At 37.3% G+C, this 21,844-nt stretch overlaps 3 protein-coding genes across 4 annotated transcripts; all 3 read left to right on the top strand.

Moving 5' to 3' along the window:
• The first annotated feature begins 4,068 nt into the window (after positions 1-4,068).
• Positions 4,069-10,318, top strand: LOC104224540 (protein FAR1-RELATED SEQUENCE 4-like). 2 transcript variants are annotated; one of them, XM_009776231.2, is made up of 4 exons: positions 4,069-4,569; positions 7,350-8,502; positions 9,036-9,781; positions 9,866-10,318. In XM_009776231.2, the coding sequence occupies exons 2-3, from the start codon at positions 7,739-7,741 to the stop codon at positions 9,685-9,687; spliced, it is 1,416 nt and encodes a 471-aa protein (XP_009774533.1). In that variant the 5' UTR covers positions 4,069-4,569; positions 7,350-7,738; the 3' UTR covers positions 9,688-9,781; positions 9,866-10,318. The 2 variants fall into 2 exon arrangements, with proteins under 2 accessions (XP_009774533.1, XP_009774527.1); XM_009776225.2 differs by having other exon boundaries at positions 4,069-4,682.
• Positions 10,319-10,926: 608 nt separating this feature from the next.
• Positions 10,927-11,520, top strand: LOC138887444 (uncharacterized). The gene has a single exon (XM_070169199.1). It carries the CDS (start codon positions 10,927-10,929, stop codon positions 11,518-11,520), a length of 594 nt encoding a protein of 197 aa, XP_070025300.1.
• A 1,122-nt stretch (positions 11,521-12,642) lies between these two features.
• LOC104224560 (uncharacterized) lies at positions 12,643-13,419 on the top strand. The gene has a single exon (XM_009776243.2). It carries the CDS (start codon positions 12,643-12,645, stop codon positions 13,417-13,419), a length of 777 nt encoding a protein of 258 aa, XP_009774545.2.
• Positions 13,420-21,844: the final 8,425 nt, after the last annotated feature.

Here is a 21,844-nt window from a genome sequence, read left to right as displayed (position 1 = left end):
CGAGGTTGGGAGGTCCTTTTTCTGCTATCTAAACACTTTATATCCTTCGCTACCCCTTTTGAGCCTGTGTTATTTTATTTGACTACCCTCTTTTGGAATCAAGTTTAGAGTCAAAAAAAAGAAAAAGAAAAAAACCATGTCCCAAGAGTACAAACTGGGGCAATTCTTAGAAAGTTAAAAAAAAAAAAGATTTGTCAAAGGTCCATGCCCTAAAAAATAGGAGCTGGGGCACTTGTTTTGAAAACAAAAGAAAAAGAAAGAAAAAGAAAGAAAAGAAAAGAAAAGAAAAGAAAAAACAACAGAAAGAAAAATGAAAAAAATTTTAGTTAGGTCAGATGTTTGAACTACATTCGACCTGATTCCTTAAAAAAAGGATACGTAGGCAGTCTCACGGTTTGGTCCACTCAAATAAGAGTTTAGAAGAAAAAGAAAAAGAAAAATAGAAATATACCAAAAATCCCCAATAGCTGAAACTGGGGCAAAGATTTTATTTCACTTTTGAAAGAGTCGATTTCAAGAATTGTAAGTTTACAACCCCCTTTATTTGAGTCTATTTTGAGCTTTCTTTCTTTCCAACCCTATCGAAAATCCTTCCAAATAAAGACCTCCCGATATGCCTTTAGGAAATGCCAAGAGAAGCATGCAATGAGCAACGGCTGTCACGCGACATAGAACACTGTCAAGTTACTCACAAAAAGTAAGAAAAAGAAAAAGAAAAATGAGAGAGTCTTACTAGTGAAAACTCTCACGGGCACAGTAAGGCAACGGTAAGTAGAGATGAATACATGAGAGAGGCTTGTTGGTGAAAATTCCTCAAGGCACCATTAGTCGAAAGTGAGTCATGAAGCTGATGCAAATGATTTCCACGATAGGCCCGACTTCAAAGATCATAAGAATGGTAAAAGGGAAGATTAGATTGGTTTGATATATCAGTCCGTTGAGTCCAAAATGCATGTCATGATCATTAAGGCTAGTTATTGAAAAAAAAATCTTCCTTCCGTCCTTCCGACAGGGGTATTTCTTGTTAATACTTGTTTCTTTGCACCATTGTGTCTTCCACTCTGAGTCAGTCCTTGTCAAAACAAGCAAGAAAAGATTTCAACATTTGCTACCAGCTTTTCAGTTGCATAAAGTAAATTTGGCCAGCACACTCAGCTGTTACTGTTAACATACCTTGAGGATTCATGCAAAGGCTTCCCCAAAAAGACTCTTGTCAGCCTACTTGGCGCAAGCAAAGATAACTGGTGATTCTCTCTGGCAGACCAATTGCTCAAAAGCAGGAAGTCATTCAAGATATCAGAAAAGGTCACCTAAGCAAAGATCTCCAATTGGGATAAAGCTGTTTGAACTACAAATACAAATGGTACTGGTTTGAAACAATTAGAGTTGGTGCAGAACAAAAGTCTTTTGAGACCGACTCAAGCTGATTGAGTAGAAGCCAAGCTGCCCAAGACTCAAGGCCACAAACCGACCACCATTTTAAAAACTAATCAATTTTTCTTTGTGAGAAATAGGAACAAAGTAGTGTAAGGAAAGCGGTGCAAAAAACAGAAAGAAAACAAAGAAAGAAAAAAAAAAGAAGCAAAAGAAAAAAAAAAAGAAGAGAAGAGCCAACAAAAGGAAGTTTCACAAATCTTCGCCTTTATTTGTCTTGCTATTGTGCATAAAATATTGCCATTGTTCTTCACATTTTTTTCCTCCTAGGATAAAAAGTCCTAGTCTGATGAATTTTCTCCTAGGATAAATGTCTAAGTCTGATGAATCTTTCTCCTAATATAAGAAAACCTAGTCTGATAAATCTTTCTCCTAGGATAAATGTCTTAGTCTGATAAACTTTTCTCCTAAGATAGAAAACCTAGTCTGATGAACTTTCTCCTCGGATAAACATCTTATTCTGATGAATCTTTCTCCTAAGATACAAAAAATAAATGTCTTAGTCTGATGAACCTTTCTCCTAAGATAGAAAACCTAGTCTGATGAACTTTCTCCTAGGATAAACATCTTAGTCTGATGAATCCTTCTCCTAATATGAAAAAAAGATCTTAGTCTGATGAATTTTTCTCCTAAGATAGAAGACCTAGTCGGATGAACTTTCTCCTAGGATAAAAATCATAGTCTGATGAATATTTCTCCAAAGATACCAAAAAAAAGAGATCCAGTCTGATAAATTTTCTCCTAGGATCAAAATCTTAGTTTGATGAATCTTTCTCCTAAGATAGAAGACCTAGTCTGATGAACTTTCTCCTAGGATAGAAATCTTAGTCCGATGAACCTTTCTCCTAAGATACCAAAAAGAAGTAGAAAAGAGACCTAGTCTGATGAACTTTCTCCTTGGATCAAAATCTTAGTCTAATGAATCTTTCTCCTAAGATAGAAAACATAGTCCGATGAATTTTCTCATAGGATAATAATTTTAAAAAAAAAGGAAGTCTGAATTTGAAAAAAAAAGGGAGTCATTTTTTAGTTTTCTTAAGATTATCAATGATTAGTTTTCCTGAAATCAGGGGGGGCGCCTGGAGAATAGGGTCAGTTTTTACTTTAGTCAAGCTTAGTTTATAGTTTTCCGCAAGCTCAATCACGTTTAGGAGACGCACATCCTAGTCTAGTTATTAATTTAACTCTCATCATTGCATCATTCATCAGCAACGCAAGTGATTTATAGTTTTGTTAACACTCACAAATGTTCCCAATATCAAACTGGGGCAGGAAAATTTCTTTTGTTTTGTCTGTTTTGTTGTAATCAGGCGCCCACCTGGAGAACAAGGGAAGACAACTCAAGTTTCAAGGGAAAGCAGTTTCGAAGGAAGACAACTCAAGTTTCAAGGGAAAGCAGTTTCGAAGGAAGACAGTTCAAGTTTCAAGGGAAAATGGTTCAAGGTGCAAGGGAAAACAGTGTCAAGTAACAAGAGAAGACGGTTCAAGTTCAGTAATCAGGCGCCTACCTGGAGAATAAGAGAATTCAATTCAGAATGCAATTCAGGTCAGCAACAAAAGAAGCTCGCATCAAGAATGCGATTCAGCAGTCCAAGGTGATCAACAGAAGTTAGTCACAATCCAGAATAAAAAGAAAAAAAAAGAAAAAGAAAGATAATAAGTGAATCCAAATATAGAAGTTAATGAAAGATGTGAGCTGCTTAAGGCAGGGCTGAGGTCACAAGCTCTGCATCTCCCATCTTGGTTTGAAAAGTTGAAGAAGATTGAACCAACACCTGCGGCTAACAAGCATCAAGATTCAGATCAGGGTCCGCATGAAGAACCAACCAAGACTCTAGATCAAGCTTCAGAAACTCATAGATAGGAATCTTGTAACTCGTAGTCGATAGGATTAGTTAGTATTTTTTATATTTTTGATTTTGATGTAATAACGGGACCGCGGACCGGAACCTCAGCGGAACGGCACCTCGACCGACTCTCCACCTCGGTACTCCATCACCACATTCACTTCTGAACTACACATGACCTGATTCCTTTATAGCCAAGGATATGTAAGCAGCTCAGATACCAGGGCTCGGTCACATTCTCCTTCCTCTTAGTTTTTGGTCTCCTTAAATAAGGGTCGAGTCAAAAAACTTGTCTAGTCATTCTTTGTCTGAAAACTCTTCGCATTTCCAGTCAAAGAAAGGCAGCTGTAGACATGTAATTTTTGACACTCCCTAAGATTTTTCATATTTTAGCACGTAAATATTTAATTTATAGCTATTTTAATTAATTTTGACTCTTTTACTTTATTTTATTACAAGAAAAATGAAAATTATAAAAAATTATTCCATTAATGTTTTGTAGTCATTTTTAATATTGAAAAATACCAAAAAATAATTTATTTTAATGGTCGGTCTTATTTTAATAGTTATTTTACTTAAGTATGATTAGTTAATAAATGAGATCGTATTTTTCGTCTCGTTCGCGGGGAAAGAATAAAACTTGGGTTCGAGCAATCCATTTTTAAGCCTAATTTTGGACCGAGCCCATAATTCCTAGGCCCATACCCCTAACCTAATCCCTACTCCTATATAATAGTACCTAATGCCTAAATAGAGAGCTAGACACTCAAAAAAAGCCATCCACCATTTTAGAAGGACCCCTTCCCCCATCAGATTTTTCATCTTCTCCATCACAAAGACCTAACTAATTCAAAAAGGCCTGAGGCAACCAAAACAGCCGCAAGAGACCACACAAAGCAAAAAGAAGAAAATTCCTCTACGGCAAGGATTCCCCTCTAAGAAATCTCTTTGAACCCATCATATTTTTCACATTCTGATTTGAGAAAGAAGCCACATATCATCATATACACACATAATAACTCATCCACCCTTTATTTTAAGAAGATCAAACATGTACACCCAAGAAAAAGCAGAGAACGGACCTGCAAAAAAATGGATGAAAAATTAGAAAAGGGGGAAATTAAGAGGATGAACGGAGGGGACCAGGAGTGACTAAAATTAAAAGCATCTGACTCACCCCTTTTAAAATACCATAGTCGTTGCTCTCTTCATTCTTCAATTTCGGAAATTTAGGTTCAAAGATGGGGTCAAGCTGAAATGGATTTTCGATTTGGAGTGTCCGTTAGAGGTCGGTTCTCGGTTCCTGCTTCATATTGTTGCTGTATTTTCTTCGGGCCTTCATCTTGTTGAATCTGCTTCAAAACATATTTCTTTACATATTAAAAGAGAAGCACTTAACAGGTTCATTTCTATTAATTCCTCTTTATTTTGCTAATTACTGTGAATCAAACTTTGAAAGAGCCATTAAAAGATGGGATTTATTTTACAATGTTAACGTGTGCCTTCATCAGTCATGGTTGATTACCATTTTCCCAAGTGAAATCCGTAGCCATGTAATTTGAAATTTTCTCGTGTTTATATGTCTATCCACTATAAATGAATAAATGTTCATTGTATTATGGTGAATTCATATGTTTGTGGGTCTGCAATTGAAAATTCCCATTCTGTAAGTAATCAAAAGCATGTTGGCCATGTTAATTTTTGGTATCTTTGTGTTCTCGTTTTGTCTACTGTTTCAATGTTATTTTATTTTGTTTCGTTTGCGTTTGTGTTCCATTCGGTATCTCTGTATTTTGTTTCATTTGGGTTCACGTTTTCTGTTTGTGTTCATATGTTTTCGTGTTCACGTTTGTGTTAATTCGCTTCGTTTTGCCGTAATGAGCTCGTCAGTTTAAACCTTTGGTTGTATTTCACGGTTAATTTGGGAATGTTGAAGATTTTGTTTGATCTTGTATGATTTTACCCTTTTAAGTGTATATGGGTTTAAATAGAGACAAATACAAATATCAATAGGGCTACAAGCTAATACATTTCCCTATAGCTAATTTATTTTGTTCCTCCCATAATAAAATCCTATAATTCTTGGCCCTCGCAAACTTGAAGATGCGTAGTTGCTTTTGACGCGTTATTTTAAAAATTACCTTCCTAAACTTGGGTGTGAATTTATGTAACCTAAATCCAAATCTCAACAATATTAGATAAAATATGTCGGGGACCGCGGGTGCATTTATGTGACGTGGTTCAAGACGTGTTTTAAATAAAGTTGAAATCTTCCTAAAAAATATTAAATAAAAGCGGTTATAAAGTTAAAGTTGTACCATAGGTTAAAACATGTATTAGAATCAGATAATAGGCCAATTATAATAGTTGAGTGATCGTGCTAGAACCACGGAACTCGGGAATGCCTAATACCTTCTCCTGGGTTAACGGAATTCCTTACCCCGATTTCTGTGTTCGCGGACTGTAAAACAGAGTCAATTTTCCCTCGATTCGGGATTTGAAACTAGTGACTTGGGACACCATAAAATTATTCCAAGTGGCGACTCAGAATTTTTTAATAAAATGATCCTGTTTCGATTGTCACTTTAAGTTGAAAAAAACTCCCTTAAACCCTCCCCTTATGGGTGGTAGTAAAAAGAAGGTATGACAAGGTCATTTAATCTCAAGCCCTAATTACCCATTTTTTCCATATTTTTTACCACTAATCAGACCTTTAATCACATATAAAGGAGTTATGAAGTCAAAAATGTTACCTCTAAGTGATTTCCCTTTGGTTTTCTCAAAAATCACCCTCAAAAGCTTCAATCCCGTTAAAAAATGGTGGAAATATGAAGAAGGGTCGCGGATGGGCTATTTAAATACTGCCAAGATATCCCTTCTTCGCGAACGCGGAAGGCCCCTCGCGTTTGCGAAGCGCAAATTCGCTTGGGCCTAGATTCCTTCATCGCGAACGCGATACACAGGACGCAAAATCGATGCAAAGCACCCTCTTTCTACGTGAACGCGGGAACACCATCGCGAACGCATAGGTATGAAACCTCTCAGCTTCGCGAACGCGGGAGACTCTTCGCGAATGTGAAGCACAAAGACTCCCCCAGCCCTAGCTCCTCTTCGCGAACGCGAGACCCTACCCACGAACGCAAAGAAGGAAACCAGAACTGGGCTGCTGCAATTTTTCTGCAATTTCAACAAGTTCCAAAATACCTCGTTGAGCATCCGAAACACAACCCAGGCCCTTGGGACCTCAACCAAACATGTCAACCAATCCTAAAACATCATTCAAACTTTTTGCAATCTTCAAAATGCTCAAAACAACATCAAAATACCAATTTAACATCGGATTCTAGCCTAAGAAATTAAAAAACTCTCAAAATACGCTTTTGATCAAAAAGTCTATCAAACATCGTCCGAATGACCTGAAATTTTGCACACACGTCAATTCGATACTATGGAGCTACTCCAACTTCCAAAATTCCTTTCTGACCCTCGGATCAAAATCTCACTATCGAACCGGAAACTTTAAAAAATTCAACTTTCGGCATTTCAAGACTATTTAGCTACGGACCTCCAAAACACAATCCGAACACGCTCCTAAACCCAAAATACCCAACAGAGCTAATGGAATCATCGGAATTCCATTCCAAGGTCATCTTCGCACTGATCCGACTACGGTTAAATTTCTAGAACTTAAGCTCTCATTTAGGGACTAAGTGTCCCAAAACTCTCCGAAACTCCCAATAATTCCTCCCGGCAACTCACAATAGCAGAAATAAATACGGAGAAAGCAGTTAATAGGGGATCATGGCATAAATTCTTAAAACGACCAGTCGGGTCGTAACACTTCATGACTACTGTATAAATTTTGAGGACATAGAGTCCTATATTTGCAAATTGTATTGATAAAATTTAGGACATGATGTACTTAACTTCATGATTGTTGTTATAATTATGAAGGACATAGTATCCTGTATTTTGCAACTTGTATTGATAATGTTTAGGACATCGTGTCCTTAACTTCACGATTGTTGGATAAATATGTCCTGAATTTCCCATTTTCTTGACTTGCAGGATGGATACAATATGTATTATAGTTGCTTTTAATGGTATATGGACTGCAAACTATAAGTATCTTGATCATCAAACAAAGCTTGTTCTAGTACCTGAGGCAATTCAATTTGAAGATTTCATTAACCAGGTCTTTGAAGTTATTGAATTAGATAGAGACAAGTTTGAAGCAATGATATGGTTTGATATCAACCTGGTAAACAACAAGGGAATACTTGTATCGAAATATTTAGATCTTCACACATGTATAGAGTTACTAAAAATTCATTCACTCTTCAAAGGGTTGTCGTTTCATTGTTGATGTTTCAGAAAGAGTTTTTGGTTCTACAAGCACCTTTGAACATGTCAATATAGAAACTCACCAAGACAATCAAGACAATTGCCAACAGATAATGGCAATAGATGTGGTTGAAGCTAAACCAATAACTGAAAAGGTGCTTCAAACATTTGATTCTATTCAAGTGAAAGGACAAAGCATTATAGAGATTAACAACGAACTAGTTTTGAGTATTCAAGTCTTAGAGAGTGCACCGGTAATAGAAGAAGTTGATGAAAAAAACTCTACTCAACTAACTAGACGAAGCTCAAATTCAAAAGAAAAAGAATCCCCAACTACGATATTAAGAGAAAATGCTTCATTGGATGAAATAAAAGTGGGATCAATATTTGACAAAAAGAAGAGTATAATTAACTATTTTTCGAATTTAGCAATTAAAGGACATTTTGAATTCAAGGTTGTTAGATCAAGCTCAACAAGATATTCGTTGAAATGTAATGATGATAGGTGTGAGTGGTGTGTGCGTGCTTTCAGAATTAAAGATTCAACACTATTCAAGATAGTAAAGATTAAGAAAAATCATGACTGCTCAGTTAACACTATGAAAGTTGATCAAAGGCATGCAACTTCAAAGTTGATTAGTGATTACATTATTGACAATCTTCAAGACCCAAGGTTTGAAGTTACACCAACCTTTTTCATGGCAGAAATGCAAAAATTGCATGGACTAGACATTGGTTATCACAAGGCGTGGCGTGCTATTCAACGTGCTTCACCTTTAATAAGAGGAACTTATGAATTATTGTCTTCATACTTGTATATGATGAAAAGTAAAAACCCGGAAACATACACTAACATAAAGATAGACGACAACAACAGGTAAACAATCAAAAAGAGTTTATTAGTCTGTTTTATAAACTTTAGGACATGGTGTCCTTAACTTTGATGTGTGCAGTGAAAATGTTATGGACTTGGTGTCCTTAACTTTGATGTGTGCAGTTAAAAAGCTAAGGACATGGTGTCCTTAACTTTGATATGTGCATTGTAAAAGTTAAAGACATGATGTCCTTAACTTTGATGTGTGCAGTGAAAATGTTAAGGACATGGTGTCCTTAACTTTAATGCGTGTAGTGAAAATGTTAAGGACATGGTGTCATTAACTTTGACGTGTGCAGTGAAAATGTTAAGGTCATGGTGTCCTTAACTTGGATGTGTGCAGTGAAAAAGTTAAGGACATGGTATCCATAACTTTGATGTTTGCATTGTAAAAATTAAGGACAAGTTGTCCTTAACTTTGATGTGTGCGGTGAAAATGTCAAGGACATGCTGTCCTTAACTTTGATGTGTGCAGTGTAAATGTTAAGGATTTGGTGTCTTGTATTTTTAACCTTTCGTTAATCTGTATTTTTCAGGTTTCTTTATATGTTTTATGCATATGGATCATCAATAGCGGGTTGGAATCATTGTAGACCAGTGATTGCTATTGATGCAACTTTTTTGAAGTCAAAATATCATGGTGTTTTAATGATTTCAGTTTCAAAGGATGTAAATAACCAAATATTCCCACTAGCCTTTGGAATTACAGAATCTGAAAATAACAATTCCTATGAGTGTTACTTTAGTGAGCTTCGCAATGCAATTGGGAGCCGTGATAATTTAATTTTCTTATTGGACATGAATGAATCTATTACACATGGCATCACAAATGTATATCCTGAAAGCCACCATGAGATTTGTATCAATCATTTGGAGCAGAACCTAAAGCGAAGAAAAGTAAAAATTGAGGTCATAAAACTTTTCCAAAGTGCTGCAAGAGTATACAAGCGCAAAGAATTTAATCTATACGTGTCAGATATAACAAAATTTGATATGGAGACATTTGACTACTTGATGGAAGAACCACCGGAAAAGTGGGCACGTTCTTGTAGTCCACGACGAAGATATGTCATGCTCACAACAAACATAGTTGAGTCAATGAATTCTGTGCCATTAGAAGCAAGGGAGCTGCCTATATTAAGAATGATGGATTTCATCCAAGTGAAGCTACGACGGTTGGTTTTATGAAAGAAGAAATGAAGCAGAAGGAACTTTTTATAACGTTTCTTGTTGGGTAGAAGAGGAATTGAAGAAAAAGATAGATTTAGCTTTTACTTTAAATGTAAATATTATATTCTTACTTTAGCTTATTATTTTAATGATAATTTAACATAATGTACTAACTTATAATATTTCAACTTTGAAGGTCTTCCATGTTGATTCATGGTGTTCTAGAGTTGAGGAAGAAGGAATTACTTTTTTGGTGGACTTAAACAAAAGAACATGTGATTATTTTCAGTTTCAATTTGATGAATTACCATGTATACATACAATTGAAGCTATCGAGAAGACAAACATCAAGAAGTCCAATTTCTGCTCCGACTGGTACTTAAAGGAATCTTGGCTGAAATTATATGAAGAACAAATACATCCTGTAGGACATACGAATTCTTAGATTGTACCAGAGAGTGTTAAGTCACAAATTATTAAACCTCCAGATTTCAAAGTCCTGCCAGGTAGAAGGCAGAAAAAAAGACATATTCCAGCTACCGAATCATCAAAAGTAACATTCAAATGTGGTCTTTACAAAAGAATTGGTCATAATAGAACATCTTGTATATATTCTCCGGTAGTCCATCTATTTTCAAGGAAGCATAGAGAATAATAGATATATCCACTTATGTTTATCTATACTTTTAAGTTTTTGCTACAAATTTCATTTAGATTATTTTTATTTGAGCAAGTAAACATTAGCAGATGGTTATATAAAAGATGTCCTGAATTTTCAAAGTTTCTTTGCGCTTATGTGCTCTTTGTTTCTTTTTCTTTTTCTGGGAGTTCAATTTACCTTTGTCAGACTAATTATTGTTTATGGGATTTTACTCTTGCCGTAAGCAAACAAGAAAGTCCTTTTCTTTATATAATTTGATGCCTGGAGCTTGCTACATCTTTATTTTTAAAATCAGATTGGTACAAGTAAAACTTAAGGACATAATCTTTTAAAAGTCTTGAAAATTTGAAGTATGAATCTAATATTAAGGACAAAAATTTTAAAATGCCCTTAACTTCTGGAAATCTCAGATATTGTCTATATTTATAGAAGTTTAGGACATTTAAAAAATATGTCCTCAATATTATTTTCATCCTTCAACAAATCAGGATGTAGTTAACAGATCCTGAAGTTCTACCATCAATGTGTGTTGCTTTTAATTTCTAAAATCTTTAAGACAATTTAATCAAATATTGGCCCTTTAAAATAGTGAAAAAATGGACAAATCAATAGTTAGCAGGAAAAAACAATTAACAACACGATACCTTCATATTACTGGTCATATTGGGGCTAGTGCTAGGAGTTATGATGATGTGCATGGTGGGTACGGTTTTGGGGATAGAAATGAGGGAGGTAATTCTCTGTTGGATTTTGCTCGAGCTTTTGATTTGGTTATAGCTAACTCGAGTTTTCCGAAGAGGGAAGAGCACCTGGTCACTTTTCGGAATTCAATGGGCAAGACCCAAATTGATTATCTTCTCTGCAGGAAATGCAATAAAGGTCTGTGCACTGACTTCAAGGTCATCCCAAGTGAGCACCTCATGACTCTTCATAGGCTCCTAGTTATGGACCTGGAGATCAAGAGGAGTAGGAGGAAAAGGGAGGGGTGCAGGCAACCTAAGATCAAGTGGGGTAACTTGACCAAGGACAAAGCTCAGGAGTTAGGGGAGAAGTTGTTGGCTATGAATGCCTGGATGAGTAGAGGGGACACATCTAGTATGTGGTTTACGACTGCGAATTGCATTACAGTAGCTGCTAGAGAGGTCTTAGGGGTCACAAAGGGCTCTCCTGGGGATCATAAAGAGGACTGATGGTGGAATGGAGAGGTTAAAGGTAAAGTGGAAGCTAAGAAAGCTGCTTATTTGAAGCTAGTGGAGAGTACAAACGAGGAAGAAAAAAGGACTTATCGGGAGTGTTACAGAAAGGCAAAGTAAGAGGTGAAGTTAGCGGTTACGACGGATAAGAATGCAGCGTTGCTTGTTTGTACGAGGATCTCGAGGGCAAAGGCGGGGACAAAAGGTTGTACCGGTTGACCAAGGTGAGGGATAGGAAAGCCCGTGAATAGATCAAGTCAAGTGCATCAAGGACGAGGATGGAAAAGTATTGATGGACGAGGCACTTTTTAGGAGAAGATGGCAGTCATACTTCCAAAAACTGTTGAATGAGGAGGGAGATAGACACATTGTGCTGGGTGAGTTGGAGCACTCCGAGAGTCAGCGGGATTTTGGGTACTATAGGCGGATTACGATAGAAGAAGTGGAATGGGCGATGCGTATGATGTGCAGAGGCAGGGCGGCGGGGCTAGACAAAATTCTGATGGAATTCTGGAAGAGCGCGGGGCGGACAGGTTTGGAGTGGCTCACTGGGATATTTAATGTTATTTTTAAGACAAAAAAGATGCCCGAATAATGGAGGTGGAGTACGATGATTCCGCTTTACAATAACAAGGGTGATATCCAAAATTGCAATAATTATAGGGGTATCAAGTTGTTGATTCACACTATGAAGGTTTAGGAGAGGTTGGTGGAGGCCAGGGTGAGGAGGTGCATGTCTATTTCCGAGAATTAGTTTGGATTCATGCCGGGGCATTCTACTACGGAAGCAATTCATATGGTAAGGAGATTAGTAGAGCAGTACAAGGAGAGGAAGAAGGATTTTCATATGGTGTTTATTGACCTTGAGAAACCATACGATAAAGTCCCGAGGGAGGTCCTGTGGAGGTGTTTGGAGGTTAGTGGCATTCCAGTAGCATACATTAGGGTGATTAAGGATATGTATGATGATGCTAAGACTCGGGTGAGGACTCTGGCGGGTGACTCGAAGTATTTCCCTGTGGTGATGGGGTTGCACCAGAGATCAACTCTTAGCACATTTTTATTTTCCTTGGCGATGATGTACTGTCGCGACACATCCAATGGGAGGTGCCTTGGTGCATGCTATTTGCCGATGATATAGTGTTGATTGACAAGACGCGTAGCGGAGTTAACATGAGGTTGGAGGTTTGGAGACAGACACTGGACTCTAAAGGTTTCAAACTGAGTAGAACCAAGATAGAATACTTGGAGTGCAAATTCAGTGACAGGACCCATGATGCAGATGTAGAGGTTAAGCTTGATGCTCGAGTTATCCCTAACAGAGCGGGTTTTAATTATCTCGGGTTTATTATCCTGGGTAACAGGGAGATTGATGAAGATGTCGCATATCGTATCAGAGCAGGATGGATGAAGTGGAGGCTCACTTTCGATGTTTTGTGTGACAGGAATGTGCCGCTAAGACTCAAGGGTAAGTTTTATCGAGTGGTGGTTCGACCGGCTATGCTGTATGGGGCTGAGTGTTGGCCGGTCAAGAACTCCCGCCTGCAGAAGATGAGAGTAGCAGAGATGAGGATGTTGAGATGGATGTGTGGGTGTACCAGGAGAGATAGGATTAAGAATGAAGCTATCCGGGATAGAGTGAGAGTAGCCTCCGTAGAGGACAAGATGTGGGAGTCGAGGCTGAGATGGTTCAGACATGTTAAAAGAAGAAGCATTGATGCTCCTGTCAGGAGGTGTGACGGGTTGGACATGGAGAGTTTGAGAAGAGGTCGAGGTAGGCCTAAGAAGTACTGGGGAGAAGTGATTAGACACGACATGGCGCTGCTTCAGTTCACTGAGGACATGACCCTTGATAGGAGGGTGTGGAGGTCGAGGATTAAGGTAGAAGGTTGGTAGGTAGTTTATAGTTGTTCACCGATAGTCTTAGTAGCATGCATGTCCTTCATATTCTTAGATTTCTATTACTTTATGTGGTTGTGTTCGCCTCGGGTATTGTATTCCCTGCTGCTATTATTTGGTATTACTTATCCTTTATCTCCCCCCCCCTTTTCTTTTCTCTTCCTTCCTTGCTTTCCTCTTCTTTTTCTTGTCCTTCCAGATCCGAGGGTCTATTGGAAACAGACTTTCTACTTGCATTAGGTAGGGGTAAGGTCTGCATACAGATTACCTTCCCCAGACCCCATGTTGGGATCAAACTGGGTTTTTGTTGTTATTGTTGATACCTTTTATATTACTACTGAAACTGTAATTCGGCATAGCTGTGACCAAAAAATGATGCTATGCAAACAAAATAAAGTGCCTTGTGAACAATTTATAGGATATTTCAGAATTCATATGGATTCTTTACAGGAATTTTATACCAATTCAACTACAGGTGACTTTCTTTACAACTACACTATAGCTCCTTTGGCAAGAAGTTTCATTTTCACTATCATAGTCGTCGCCGATATTTTTTTGGTGGTGTATAATAACCAGAATTTCTTTTCCACTCTCCATATGACCAAAGATTTGCTTCAAGTTCTTTTATGAAGTTTGATATGTCCTCAGGTTGGAATTTCTCCAAATTCTTTCCCATCATCAACAACTCCACATACTTGATTAGGAATGCACCATAATCAATCACAAGAAAAATGTAAGATATGGAGTCAATTAAACAATATCAATAATAAAATAAATCTAAAGTACATATAAATTATATAGCAAATGACAACACGTATGATACAGTTTGGTGGGTAATCTTTGCTACTGAATATAAAATTTGTTGAATGCATTTCCAAAAGACTTGTGATTTTTCTCAAATTGTCAGAACTTTAGCAAGTGGGGGATCATGCGTGCATATATTTCAATGTGTTTCATTCCTTTCTCATATGGCTCACTATATATAGAATCGTACATATCAATCTTTCTCTTATTCAAGCCCAATACCCCCAAAAGAAAATGTGTCACATCATCATTATCTTCTGAAGGAAGCCGACATGGAAAAAAGATTTTGTCAACCTCTGTCCAAGAAATTCCACATCTACGATTGTCATCCCACACATATAGTGTGAGAACCAATTGATTATCACAACATCAAAACTCATCTGAAGCATCTTAATTGAAATCCTTATACATAAGTAGCATATAGTTATCAAAAAGTATATCTGTAGTTGTGCAATGAAAAGGATGGGCACAAGGGTGGTAGCATTCCTTTTTCCTCAAATAATACAGGGCAATGTCAATATTCTTCATAAAAAGGCAAACAAAATGAAAAAAAACCATCAGTCATAAATAATTAAAAAATAATTAATTAAGAAGAAAGAAAACAAATGCCTTGTGAATTATCAAACCCTATCATCAAGTACAAAGCTACTATTTGAAAGCTCAAGGAAGAACATTTTGTTGCTGATTTTTTGATGGTACAATTTATATGGATTCTTTCTCACACCATTATCCTCCGCATATATATCAGTTTGTCCCCTGAATATTTTGTAAATATCAAAGTTAGAAAGTTTATAAGTTAATCCTCAATTATTAACTAGGGACACTTGGTCCTGAACTTACAGTAACAAGGTCATAAATTTAGGACACTTGGTCCTAAAGTTAGAGTTGCAAAATCAAAAGTTAAGGACAGGTAGTCCTTAACTTACAGTTACAAGTTCAAAAGTTAAGGACACTTGGTCCTAAACTTAGACTTACAAGCTCATAAATTAAAGGACAATTAGTCCTGAACTTAGAGTAACAAGCTCATAAGATAAGGACAATTGGTCCTGAACTTAGAGTGAAAGTTCACAAATTAAGGACACTTGGTCCTAAAGTTAGAGTTGTAAATTCAAAAATTAAGGCCAAGTGTCACACCTCCTTTTTACATCCCGAGGGCATATGAGAGTTTTTCCAATTAAAGTAACATTAATCGAGATGGGATTAATTAATTTATCAGAGTCGCCACTTGGAATAATTTATTTGGTGTCCCAAGTCACCGGTTTATTTTAAATCCCAAATCGAGGAAGTTTCGACTTTATTTTAAAAGTCTGCAAACTAGAAATTCTAGATAAGGAATTATGTTGGGAGAAGGTGTTAGGCATTCCCGGGTTCTGTGGTTCTAGTACGGTTGCTTAGTGATTATTGTCGCGCCCCCTTTTTCCTTCCGAGGAAATCAGGACAACTTACTCGTTTTGGGAAAGGGGGTTTGCGGTTTTGAAGAATCCCCACCTAACGATTTTAAGGTGCATTAGGGCACCTATAGGGTTCATTTATAACCACGTTTGGTTACAAGAGATAGGGTAAGAACTTGATATTATCCTAAAAGGAAGGTGTTAGGCACCCCTCAGGATCCACGAGTGTGGTTCCCGGCCAAACAGTTTTTGTGCATTTGTACAAGCAACAGCTAAACAAGTATTGCTCAAATAGTAGGGGATTTAAGTTTAAGAACACAGATGTTTGAAAAAGCAATTAATGAGAAGCAAGATTTTGAAAAGAATTACAAACTAAGCACGTTTATGAATGTAAAGGGGTGTGCTAGGTTTGTCTATAATATGGATCACATCAATGCAATACCCGGTATGACACTCCTCAAAGAGGGGCTACACGTGATATTAGTGCACCGGTCATCATATCCATTTCTACCCTTTCCCGCCCCGTGAAGGTAATTAAAGCGAGGGTTGGTCTCGACCCCTATTGCATGCTGTTACCCATCCCTTCCTATTAGTTCCGGAGGAATTTGGGACTCCTATCCTATAATAAGGAGGTTCTAGGCAGACCCTCAAGTTTAAAGGCAAAATACTAAGGCGACATATAATAACAAGTAGGACTTAAATCAAGGGGGGCATGGAAGACAAACAAAATGCTCAAGTATACCTCCACAGGTAATGTACATAGACAGCATGACTCATACACAATTAATGTCTGAATTTAAATCCTATGCATGGTATCTAAGTGATAACAACAGAACTAGATTTATTATATAACTCAGAAAAGAAGTCCGAATCAGGATTGCCTATTGATTTTAACATGCTGGCAGTTAAACAAAGGCAGTTCTAATTTTATTCAAGTTATTACCTAAGGCTTGCCTAAGCGTAATATGCAGCAGTTATTTAGGATTATTAAAACAGTTTGGAGATGGTTTTTACCTAAGAGCATGTTGTTCTAGTTGATACGAATGCGGAGATTATTACCAATTTTATTCAGAAAACATCACAATGTGAGATTGGCAGGATTGTTAAAAAAACAGAATCCCTAAGGCATGATTTCTAAATGCACTCAAGAATTGCAGACTTATTGAAGTAAGACTTCTGAAAGTACAAGAGTAACAACTTTTATGCCAAATTTGTTATCGTCCTAGGAACAGGATTTCTAAGTGATAGACATAAAACATGGATTAGTAACGGATGAGATGCTGAAGCAGGAAACATAGGACTTAAGAGCATGATTCTAATGCATGTATGAACCCTAAGCATGATTTCTATTACGCAATTAGGAATATAAACCTAACAACAGGTTTTCTACCCCCTTAACAACTATAGCATGCATATTTACCACATCTCTTTTCACTAGCCACCCCTATACTTGTTTACAAATTATTGCAGACCATGTTAATGAATTACACAAGTAGAAGTGAAAAATAAGAAGTTACACTATAGGAAGCCTGATTAGGACTTCCTCCCTGAGTTATGTAATCAATTACCCCAAATGCCAAGATGGTTCCATAGTCTTTCCCATATCCGGGTGTGTCAGAGTTCCCTAAGGACCTCAAGGAATCCCGGGTAGTGCTCACACCCAGATTTCATAACCAAGACAGAGTAAGTGCAGTGTGGAAAGGCTAGCTTTTATGTGTTCAAGTTTAGAGGGAGCTCAAGGGTCCCAAGGCAAGGCTCACACAAAATGGGTAGAACCTAGTAATCTAGGAGTAGAGTGGGAGTGCTTGACATAGATTTAAAAGAAGGTTGAATTGGAAAACAGTTTTGAAGCAGCATGTTTGAAATAAGTTTGAAAAACAGCAGAACAGTTTTGAAAAGGAGAAGGGAACATGAGCAACAATAACTTAGAACAAGCCAGCACACACATAAAACAAGTTCAAAGAATAGTATAGTTTCAAAAGTTACAAACAGGGAAACAGGGGTTGGGGACACATAGGGCCCAAATCAGAAACATGTAAACATGGCTGAGAAGAGATGCATATAGACCATCAAGTGCAAAGAACAAGTAGGGACTGATTGGCCTTTAGAACACAAACAATTACTTTAGAGAGTTAACAATGGAGTCGTGCTTAGAATTGTAATAAGACATAGGGACAAGGTATGAGAGTAGTCATGCAGACTGCTATTACACATAATTAGTCATGACTTAGTGTTAATCAAGTACACTGGGGGACATACTAGTTGAGAGACATAAATAGGAACTCAAGTAGACATGCTGATTACATTAGAACAAGAGAGGGCAGAACTTAAGCATGCTGAGTAAAGCAGTGAACAAGAAGTGCAATTAAACAACATGAGCCATTAGGTCAGTGCAGAAAGAGGCAGGGATTGACAAACAATGGAGCACATAGAGTTGAGTTTCAGAATTGAACTAGGAACATACCAGTTAAGGAAGCAAAGTGCGGAAAAGTAAAACAAGTAGAGTTCCACAGTCTAGCCTTGGCTTTCAACCGGCTAGACAAGCAGTATTAAGTAGTAGAGAAAGAAAACGAGAGTTTGACTATGTATGTGTGTTCTGAACTAATTGTTCGTGTCTTATTCTAAAGAGAGGGTAGAGTATATATAGTTTGAGAACATGCAGGAAAATAAAGTAATAAGTATGACTTAGCATAATTATAGAAATAATACGAATCAGAATCAATTAAAGACCCGGACTCCCTTCAATTAGGGAGTCATAGTTCAAACGGGTACAAGTTGTATCAAGTAGGAAAAGAACTGATTTTATCATAATAGGAGTAGTAAAAGCATGTAGCATGTAATAAGGATTAAGTACAGAATATTTTCAAGTAAGGAAAGTATACTAACAACATATTGTGCACATAAATAAGGTAGAGCACAATTTCAATTCTGAAAGTCAGTTCAAAGAATCACGGATGAGATGGAAAATCACAGGGAATCTACACTAAGTAAGGAAAGTATCACAAAAAAATAAGGAAGCAATTTCAAAAAATTAGTACATAATTACAAGGAAAATCCACAAAATCACAGATGTAGGTTTAAGGAGATTACGCAAAATCAGCATAAATTATGTGAACAATCAATAAAACAAATAGTCGGACCTATTAAACGATAAATAACATGTGTTTGGACAAAATCAAAGAAACCTTAAGAACAAATTAGAGCAGGAAGCACAAGAGCATATAGAACACACATGAAACCTAGAATGTTCATGATAGTCATGCAAACATATCGCAAATAGACTCAAACTTTGAATCAAACCCAAAAGTGTTAGGGTTTCTTGACAAAAATGAATCGAGCAAAAAGGAAAGACTCAGGTGATGTTTAAACATGCTAAAAATCAAAGTAATTGCTAAAATCAGAAAGACATCGTTTTTTGCAAAAAGGGTTTTGGAAACCCTAGTCTGGAAAATGAAGAAATCGATTGAAATTGGAGAAATATTTTGATGAAAACAGGTGAAAACCTTAAAAAACCCATAGATCCATCACAAATCTAAAAAGATCGGAGTATTTATAGCTAGGTTTTTCAGAAAATAGCAGAGACGAGGAAAAATTGGTTAAAAACTCATGGATACACCTAGATCTAAAAAGATCTAAAGAAAAGATGAAAAATCTAAAGAGTTAGGGTTTCAGAGAACCCAGAGAAGATGAGAAAACCTTAGAACATTACCGTTTTTAACGGAAAAAGTCATAGATCCTACTCGAACAGCCATGGATGGCCGGGAAATGGCATGAAAGATCATGGATAAAATTTAAACCGGATCTGGAATAGATCTCTTTGAGATCCTTCCATGAAATCATAAAAATGAGCAACCAGGATATGTAGGATACAAGTATACGTCTCAAACAACCATGGGAATCCATGGATTGAGTGAGAATCGAAAGGATTAGGGCTGGTTTGGGTGGTGGCGGCTAGGTTTAGGTTTAGGTCTCAGAGAGAATTGGGGAGGAAAGGGATTCAAAGGCGGCTCAAATGAAAAATGGGGTAGGGTTTTGGGGGGTCGTTGGGTTAAAAAAGGTAAGAAGCAATATGGATCGTTCATCTGGGAGATCAACGGTCGAGATTAGAGAGGGTAGGTGGGGTTCCGGGTTTGGGCATGGGTAAAAAGGGTGGGTCTGGTTTTAATTGAAATTGGGCTGGGAATTGGGGACCTGACTTGGGCTACAATTGAAAGTCAATTTGGCTATATTTTAAATAGCCACTTTTTACCTATTTGATATATAAAAATATTAAATAGTTTTTGAAAAATAATTTAAAGTGCTAAAATGATTTATAATACATAATTAACAATTTAAAAATATCCAATTTTATGTGTATAAAACATAATTAAATCTTAAAAGGGTTGATATTGCAATTATGTATTTAGCTTTAAAAATACTAAATGTAATTATAAAAATATGTAAAAATTACCTTAGCCATATTTTGGCATAAATATAGAAATTCAATATATGAATTATCAAAACAATAATTTTGAAAATAATTATTGGGGATTTTATGGATAAAAATGGAGAAAATAAATAAATTTAAACCTTTAAAATTATGGAAAAATGATAAAACCCTCGGACATGATTATATATGCATATATGTATACTATTTTAAAGGTATACTGCATATTTAAAATATATAGAAAAAAATTGGGTATCAACAACCGCCCCTCTTTACCCGGGAAAGATGAAAGAATTGTCAGGTAAAGATATGATGGCCAATTTTGACCGAGCGAAATGGTTTGGGAAGATTTAGGCCACACCCTCGCTTCTGAGTTGCTTACATATCCCTGGTTTTACAGGAATCAGGCCGCATGTAGTTCAGGATTCACCTGCAGAGTATGTCGATGAAGACATTTCAAGAACAGACGCAACATCTAGGGCCATGGAGTGAACGTGCGATTTACGGGAATGGTTAAGAGAACTGGCTGAGGGAACTAGAGCGGGATCACTCCTGTTGGGATAGCCTTTGCTCGTCGGTTTACCTGCAATTAGAAACAATACAAGTGTATATTGTGCATAAATTTAAACATGATGCAAATTCCCGTTGGACCATGAGTGTTGTCTTCGGACGATGAGGATGATGTCCTTAGACCATGATGTCCTGGGCCATGAAGCGTATGATAAGGGATTCGCAGGCCATGAAATGATGTTCTCGGGCTATGAGGATGGTGCCTTCGATCCATGACGCCTTTGAATAATGATATGCAAAAGATTGAAAGAGATCCTCAGGCCATGACATGGTGTTCTCGGGCTATGAAAATAGTTCCTCCGAACGATGATGCCTTTGGATGAGTTGGCGATATTTCAGCCTATGAAGGATGCAGTAGTATGATGCGGACAAGACAGAGCTTAGTCTTGCGAATTGAAGGGCAGAGCTTAGCCCGTAAGAGAAGCGAGATAAATAGTGCTTGAGATAGCGCTTAGTTTCAAAGAAAATTGGAGGCAGAGCTTAGCCTCGGAAGGCAGAATGATAGCCTTATGCAAAGATGCGAATGTAGATAGAGGTAGAGCTTAACCTCGGAAGGTAGAATGGTAGCCTTATGCAAATTGGAAGGCAGAATGGTAGCCTTATGCAAATTGGAAGGAAGAATGGTAGCCTTATGCAGATGTAGATGGAGACAGCGTTTAGTCTCGGAAGGTAGAATGGTAGCCTTGTGCAAGATTGGAAGGCAGAATCGTATCCTTATGCAATGCAAATGCAGATGGAGACATCATTTAGTCTCGGAAGGCAGAATGGTAGCCTTATGCAGGAATGCAGATGGAGACAACATTTAGTCTCGAAAAGCAGAATGGTAGCCTTATGCAAGAAATAAGATAACAATTGAAAGTAGAGTTTTCTTAGCTGATAGGAAATTGCGACATTGTGATTACTGGGAGCATTGTGACATACGGAACATCACTGGTGTGTGTTGATATCAAGTGTTGGCAAGTGTTGATAGCAAGTGTTGACATGGTGTTCTCGGGCTATGAAAATAGTTCCTCCGAACGATGATGCCTTTGGATGAGTTGGCGATATTTCAGCCCATGAAGGATGCAGTAGTATGATGCGGACAAGACAGAGCTTAGTCTTGAGAATTGAAGGGCAGAGCTTAGCCCGTAAGAGAAGCGAGATAAATAGTGCTTGAGATAGCGCTTAGTTTCAAAGAAAATTGGAGGCAAAGCTTAGCCTCGGAAGGCAGAATGATAGCCTTATGCAAAGA

This window comes from Nicotiana sylvestris, chromosome 3, assembly GCF_000393655.2.
Source record: "Nicotiana sylvestris chromosome 3, ASM39365v2, whole genome shotgun sequence".
Classification (NCBI taxonomy): Eukaryota; Viridiplantae; Streptophyta; class Magnoliopsida; order Solanales; family Solanaceae; genus Nicotiana; species Nicotiana sylvestris.
This window is presented reverse-complemented; position numbering and strand designations above follow the sequence as displayed.

Excerpts from the sequence above, each read along its gene's own strand:
- LOC104224560 (XM_009776243.2), top strand. The coding sequence starts at position 12,643 with ATGCTATTTGCCGATGATATAGTGTTGATTGACAAGACGCGTAGCGGA.
- LOC138887444 (XM_070169199.1), top strand. The coding sequence starts at position 10,927 with ATGGACAAATCAATAGTTAGCAGGAAAAAACAATTAACAACACGATAC.
- LOC104224540 (XM_009776231.2), top strand. The coding sequence starts at position 7,739 with ATGGCAATAGATGTGGTTGAAGCTAAACCAATAACTGAAAAGGTGCTT. Across the intron at positions 8,503-9,035 it reads AAGATAGACGACAACAACAG|GTTTCTTTATATGTTTTATG; the intron begins GTAAACAATCAA and ends TGTATTTTTCAG.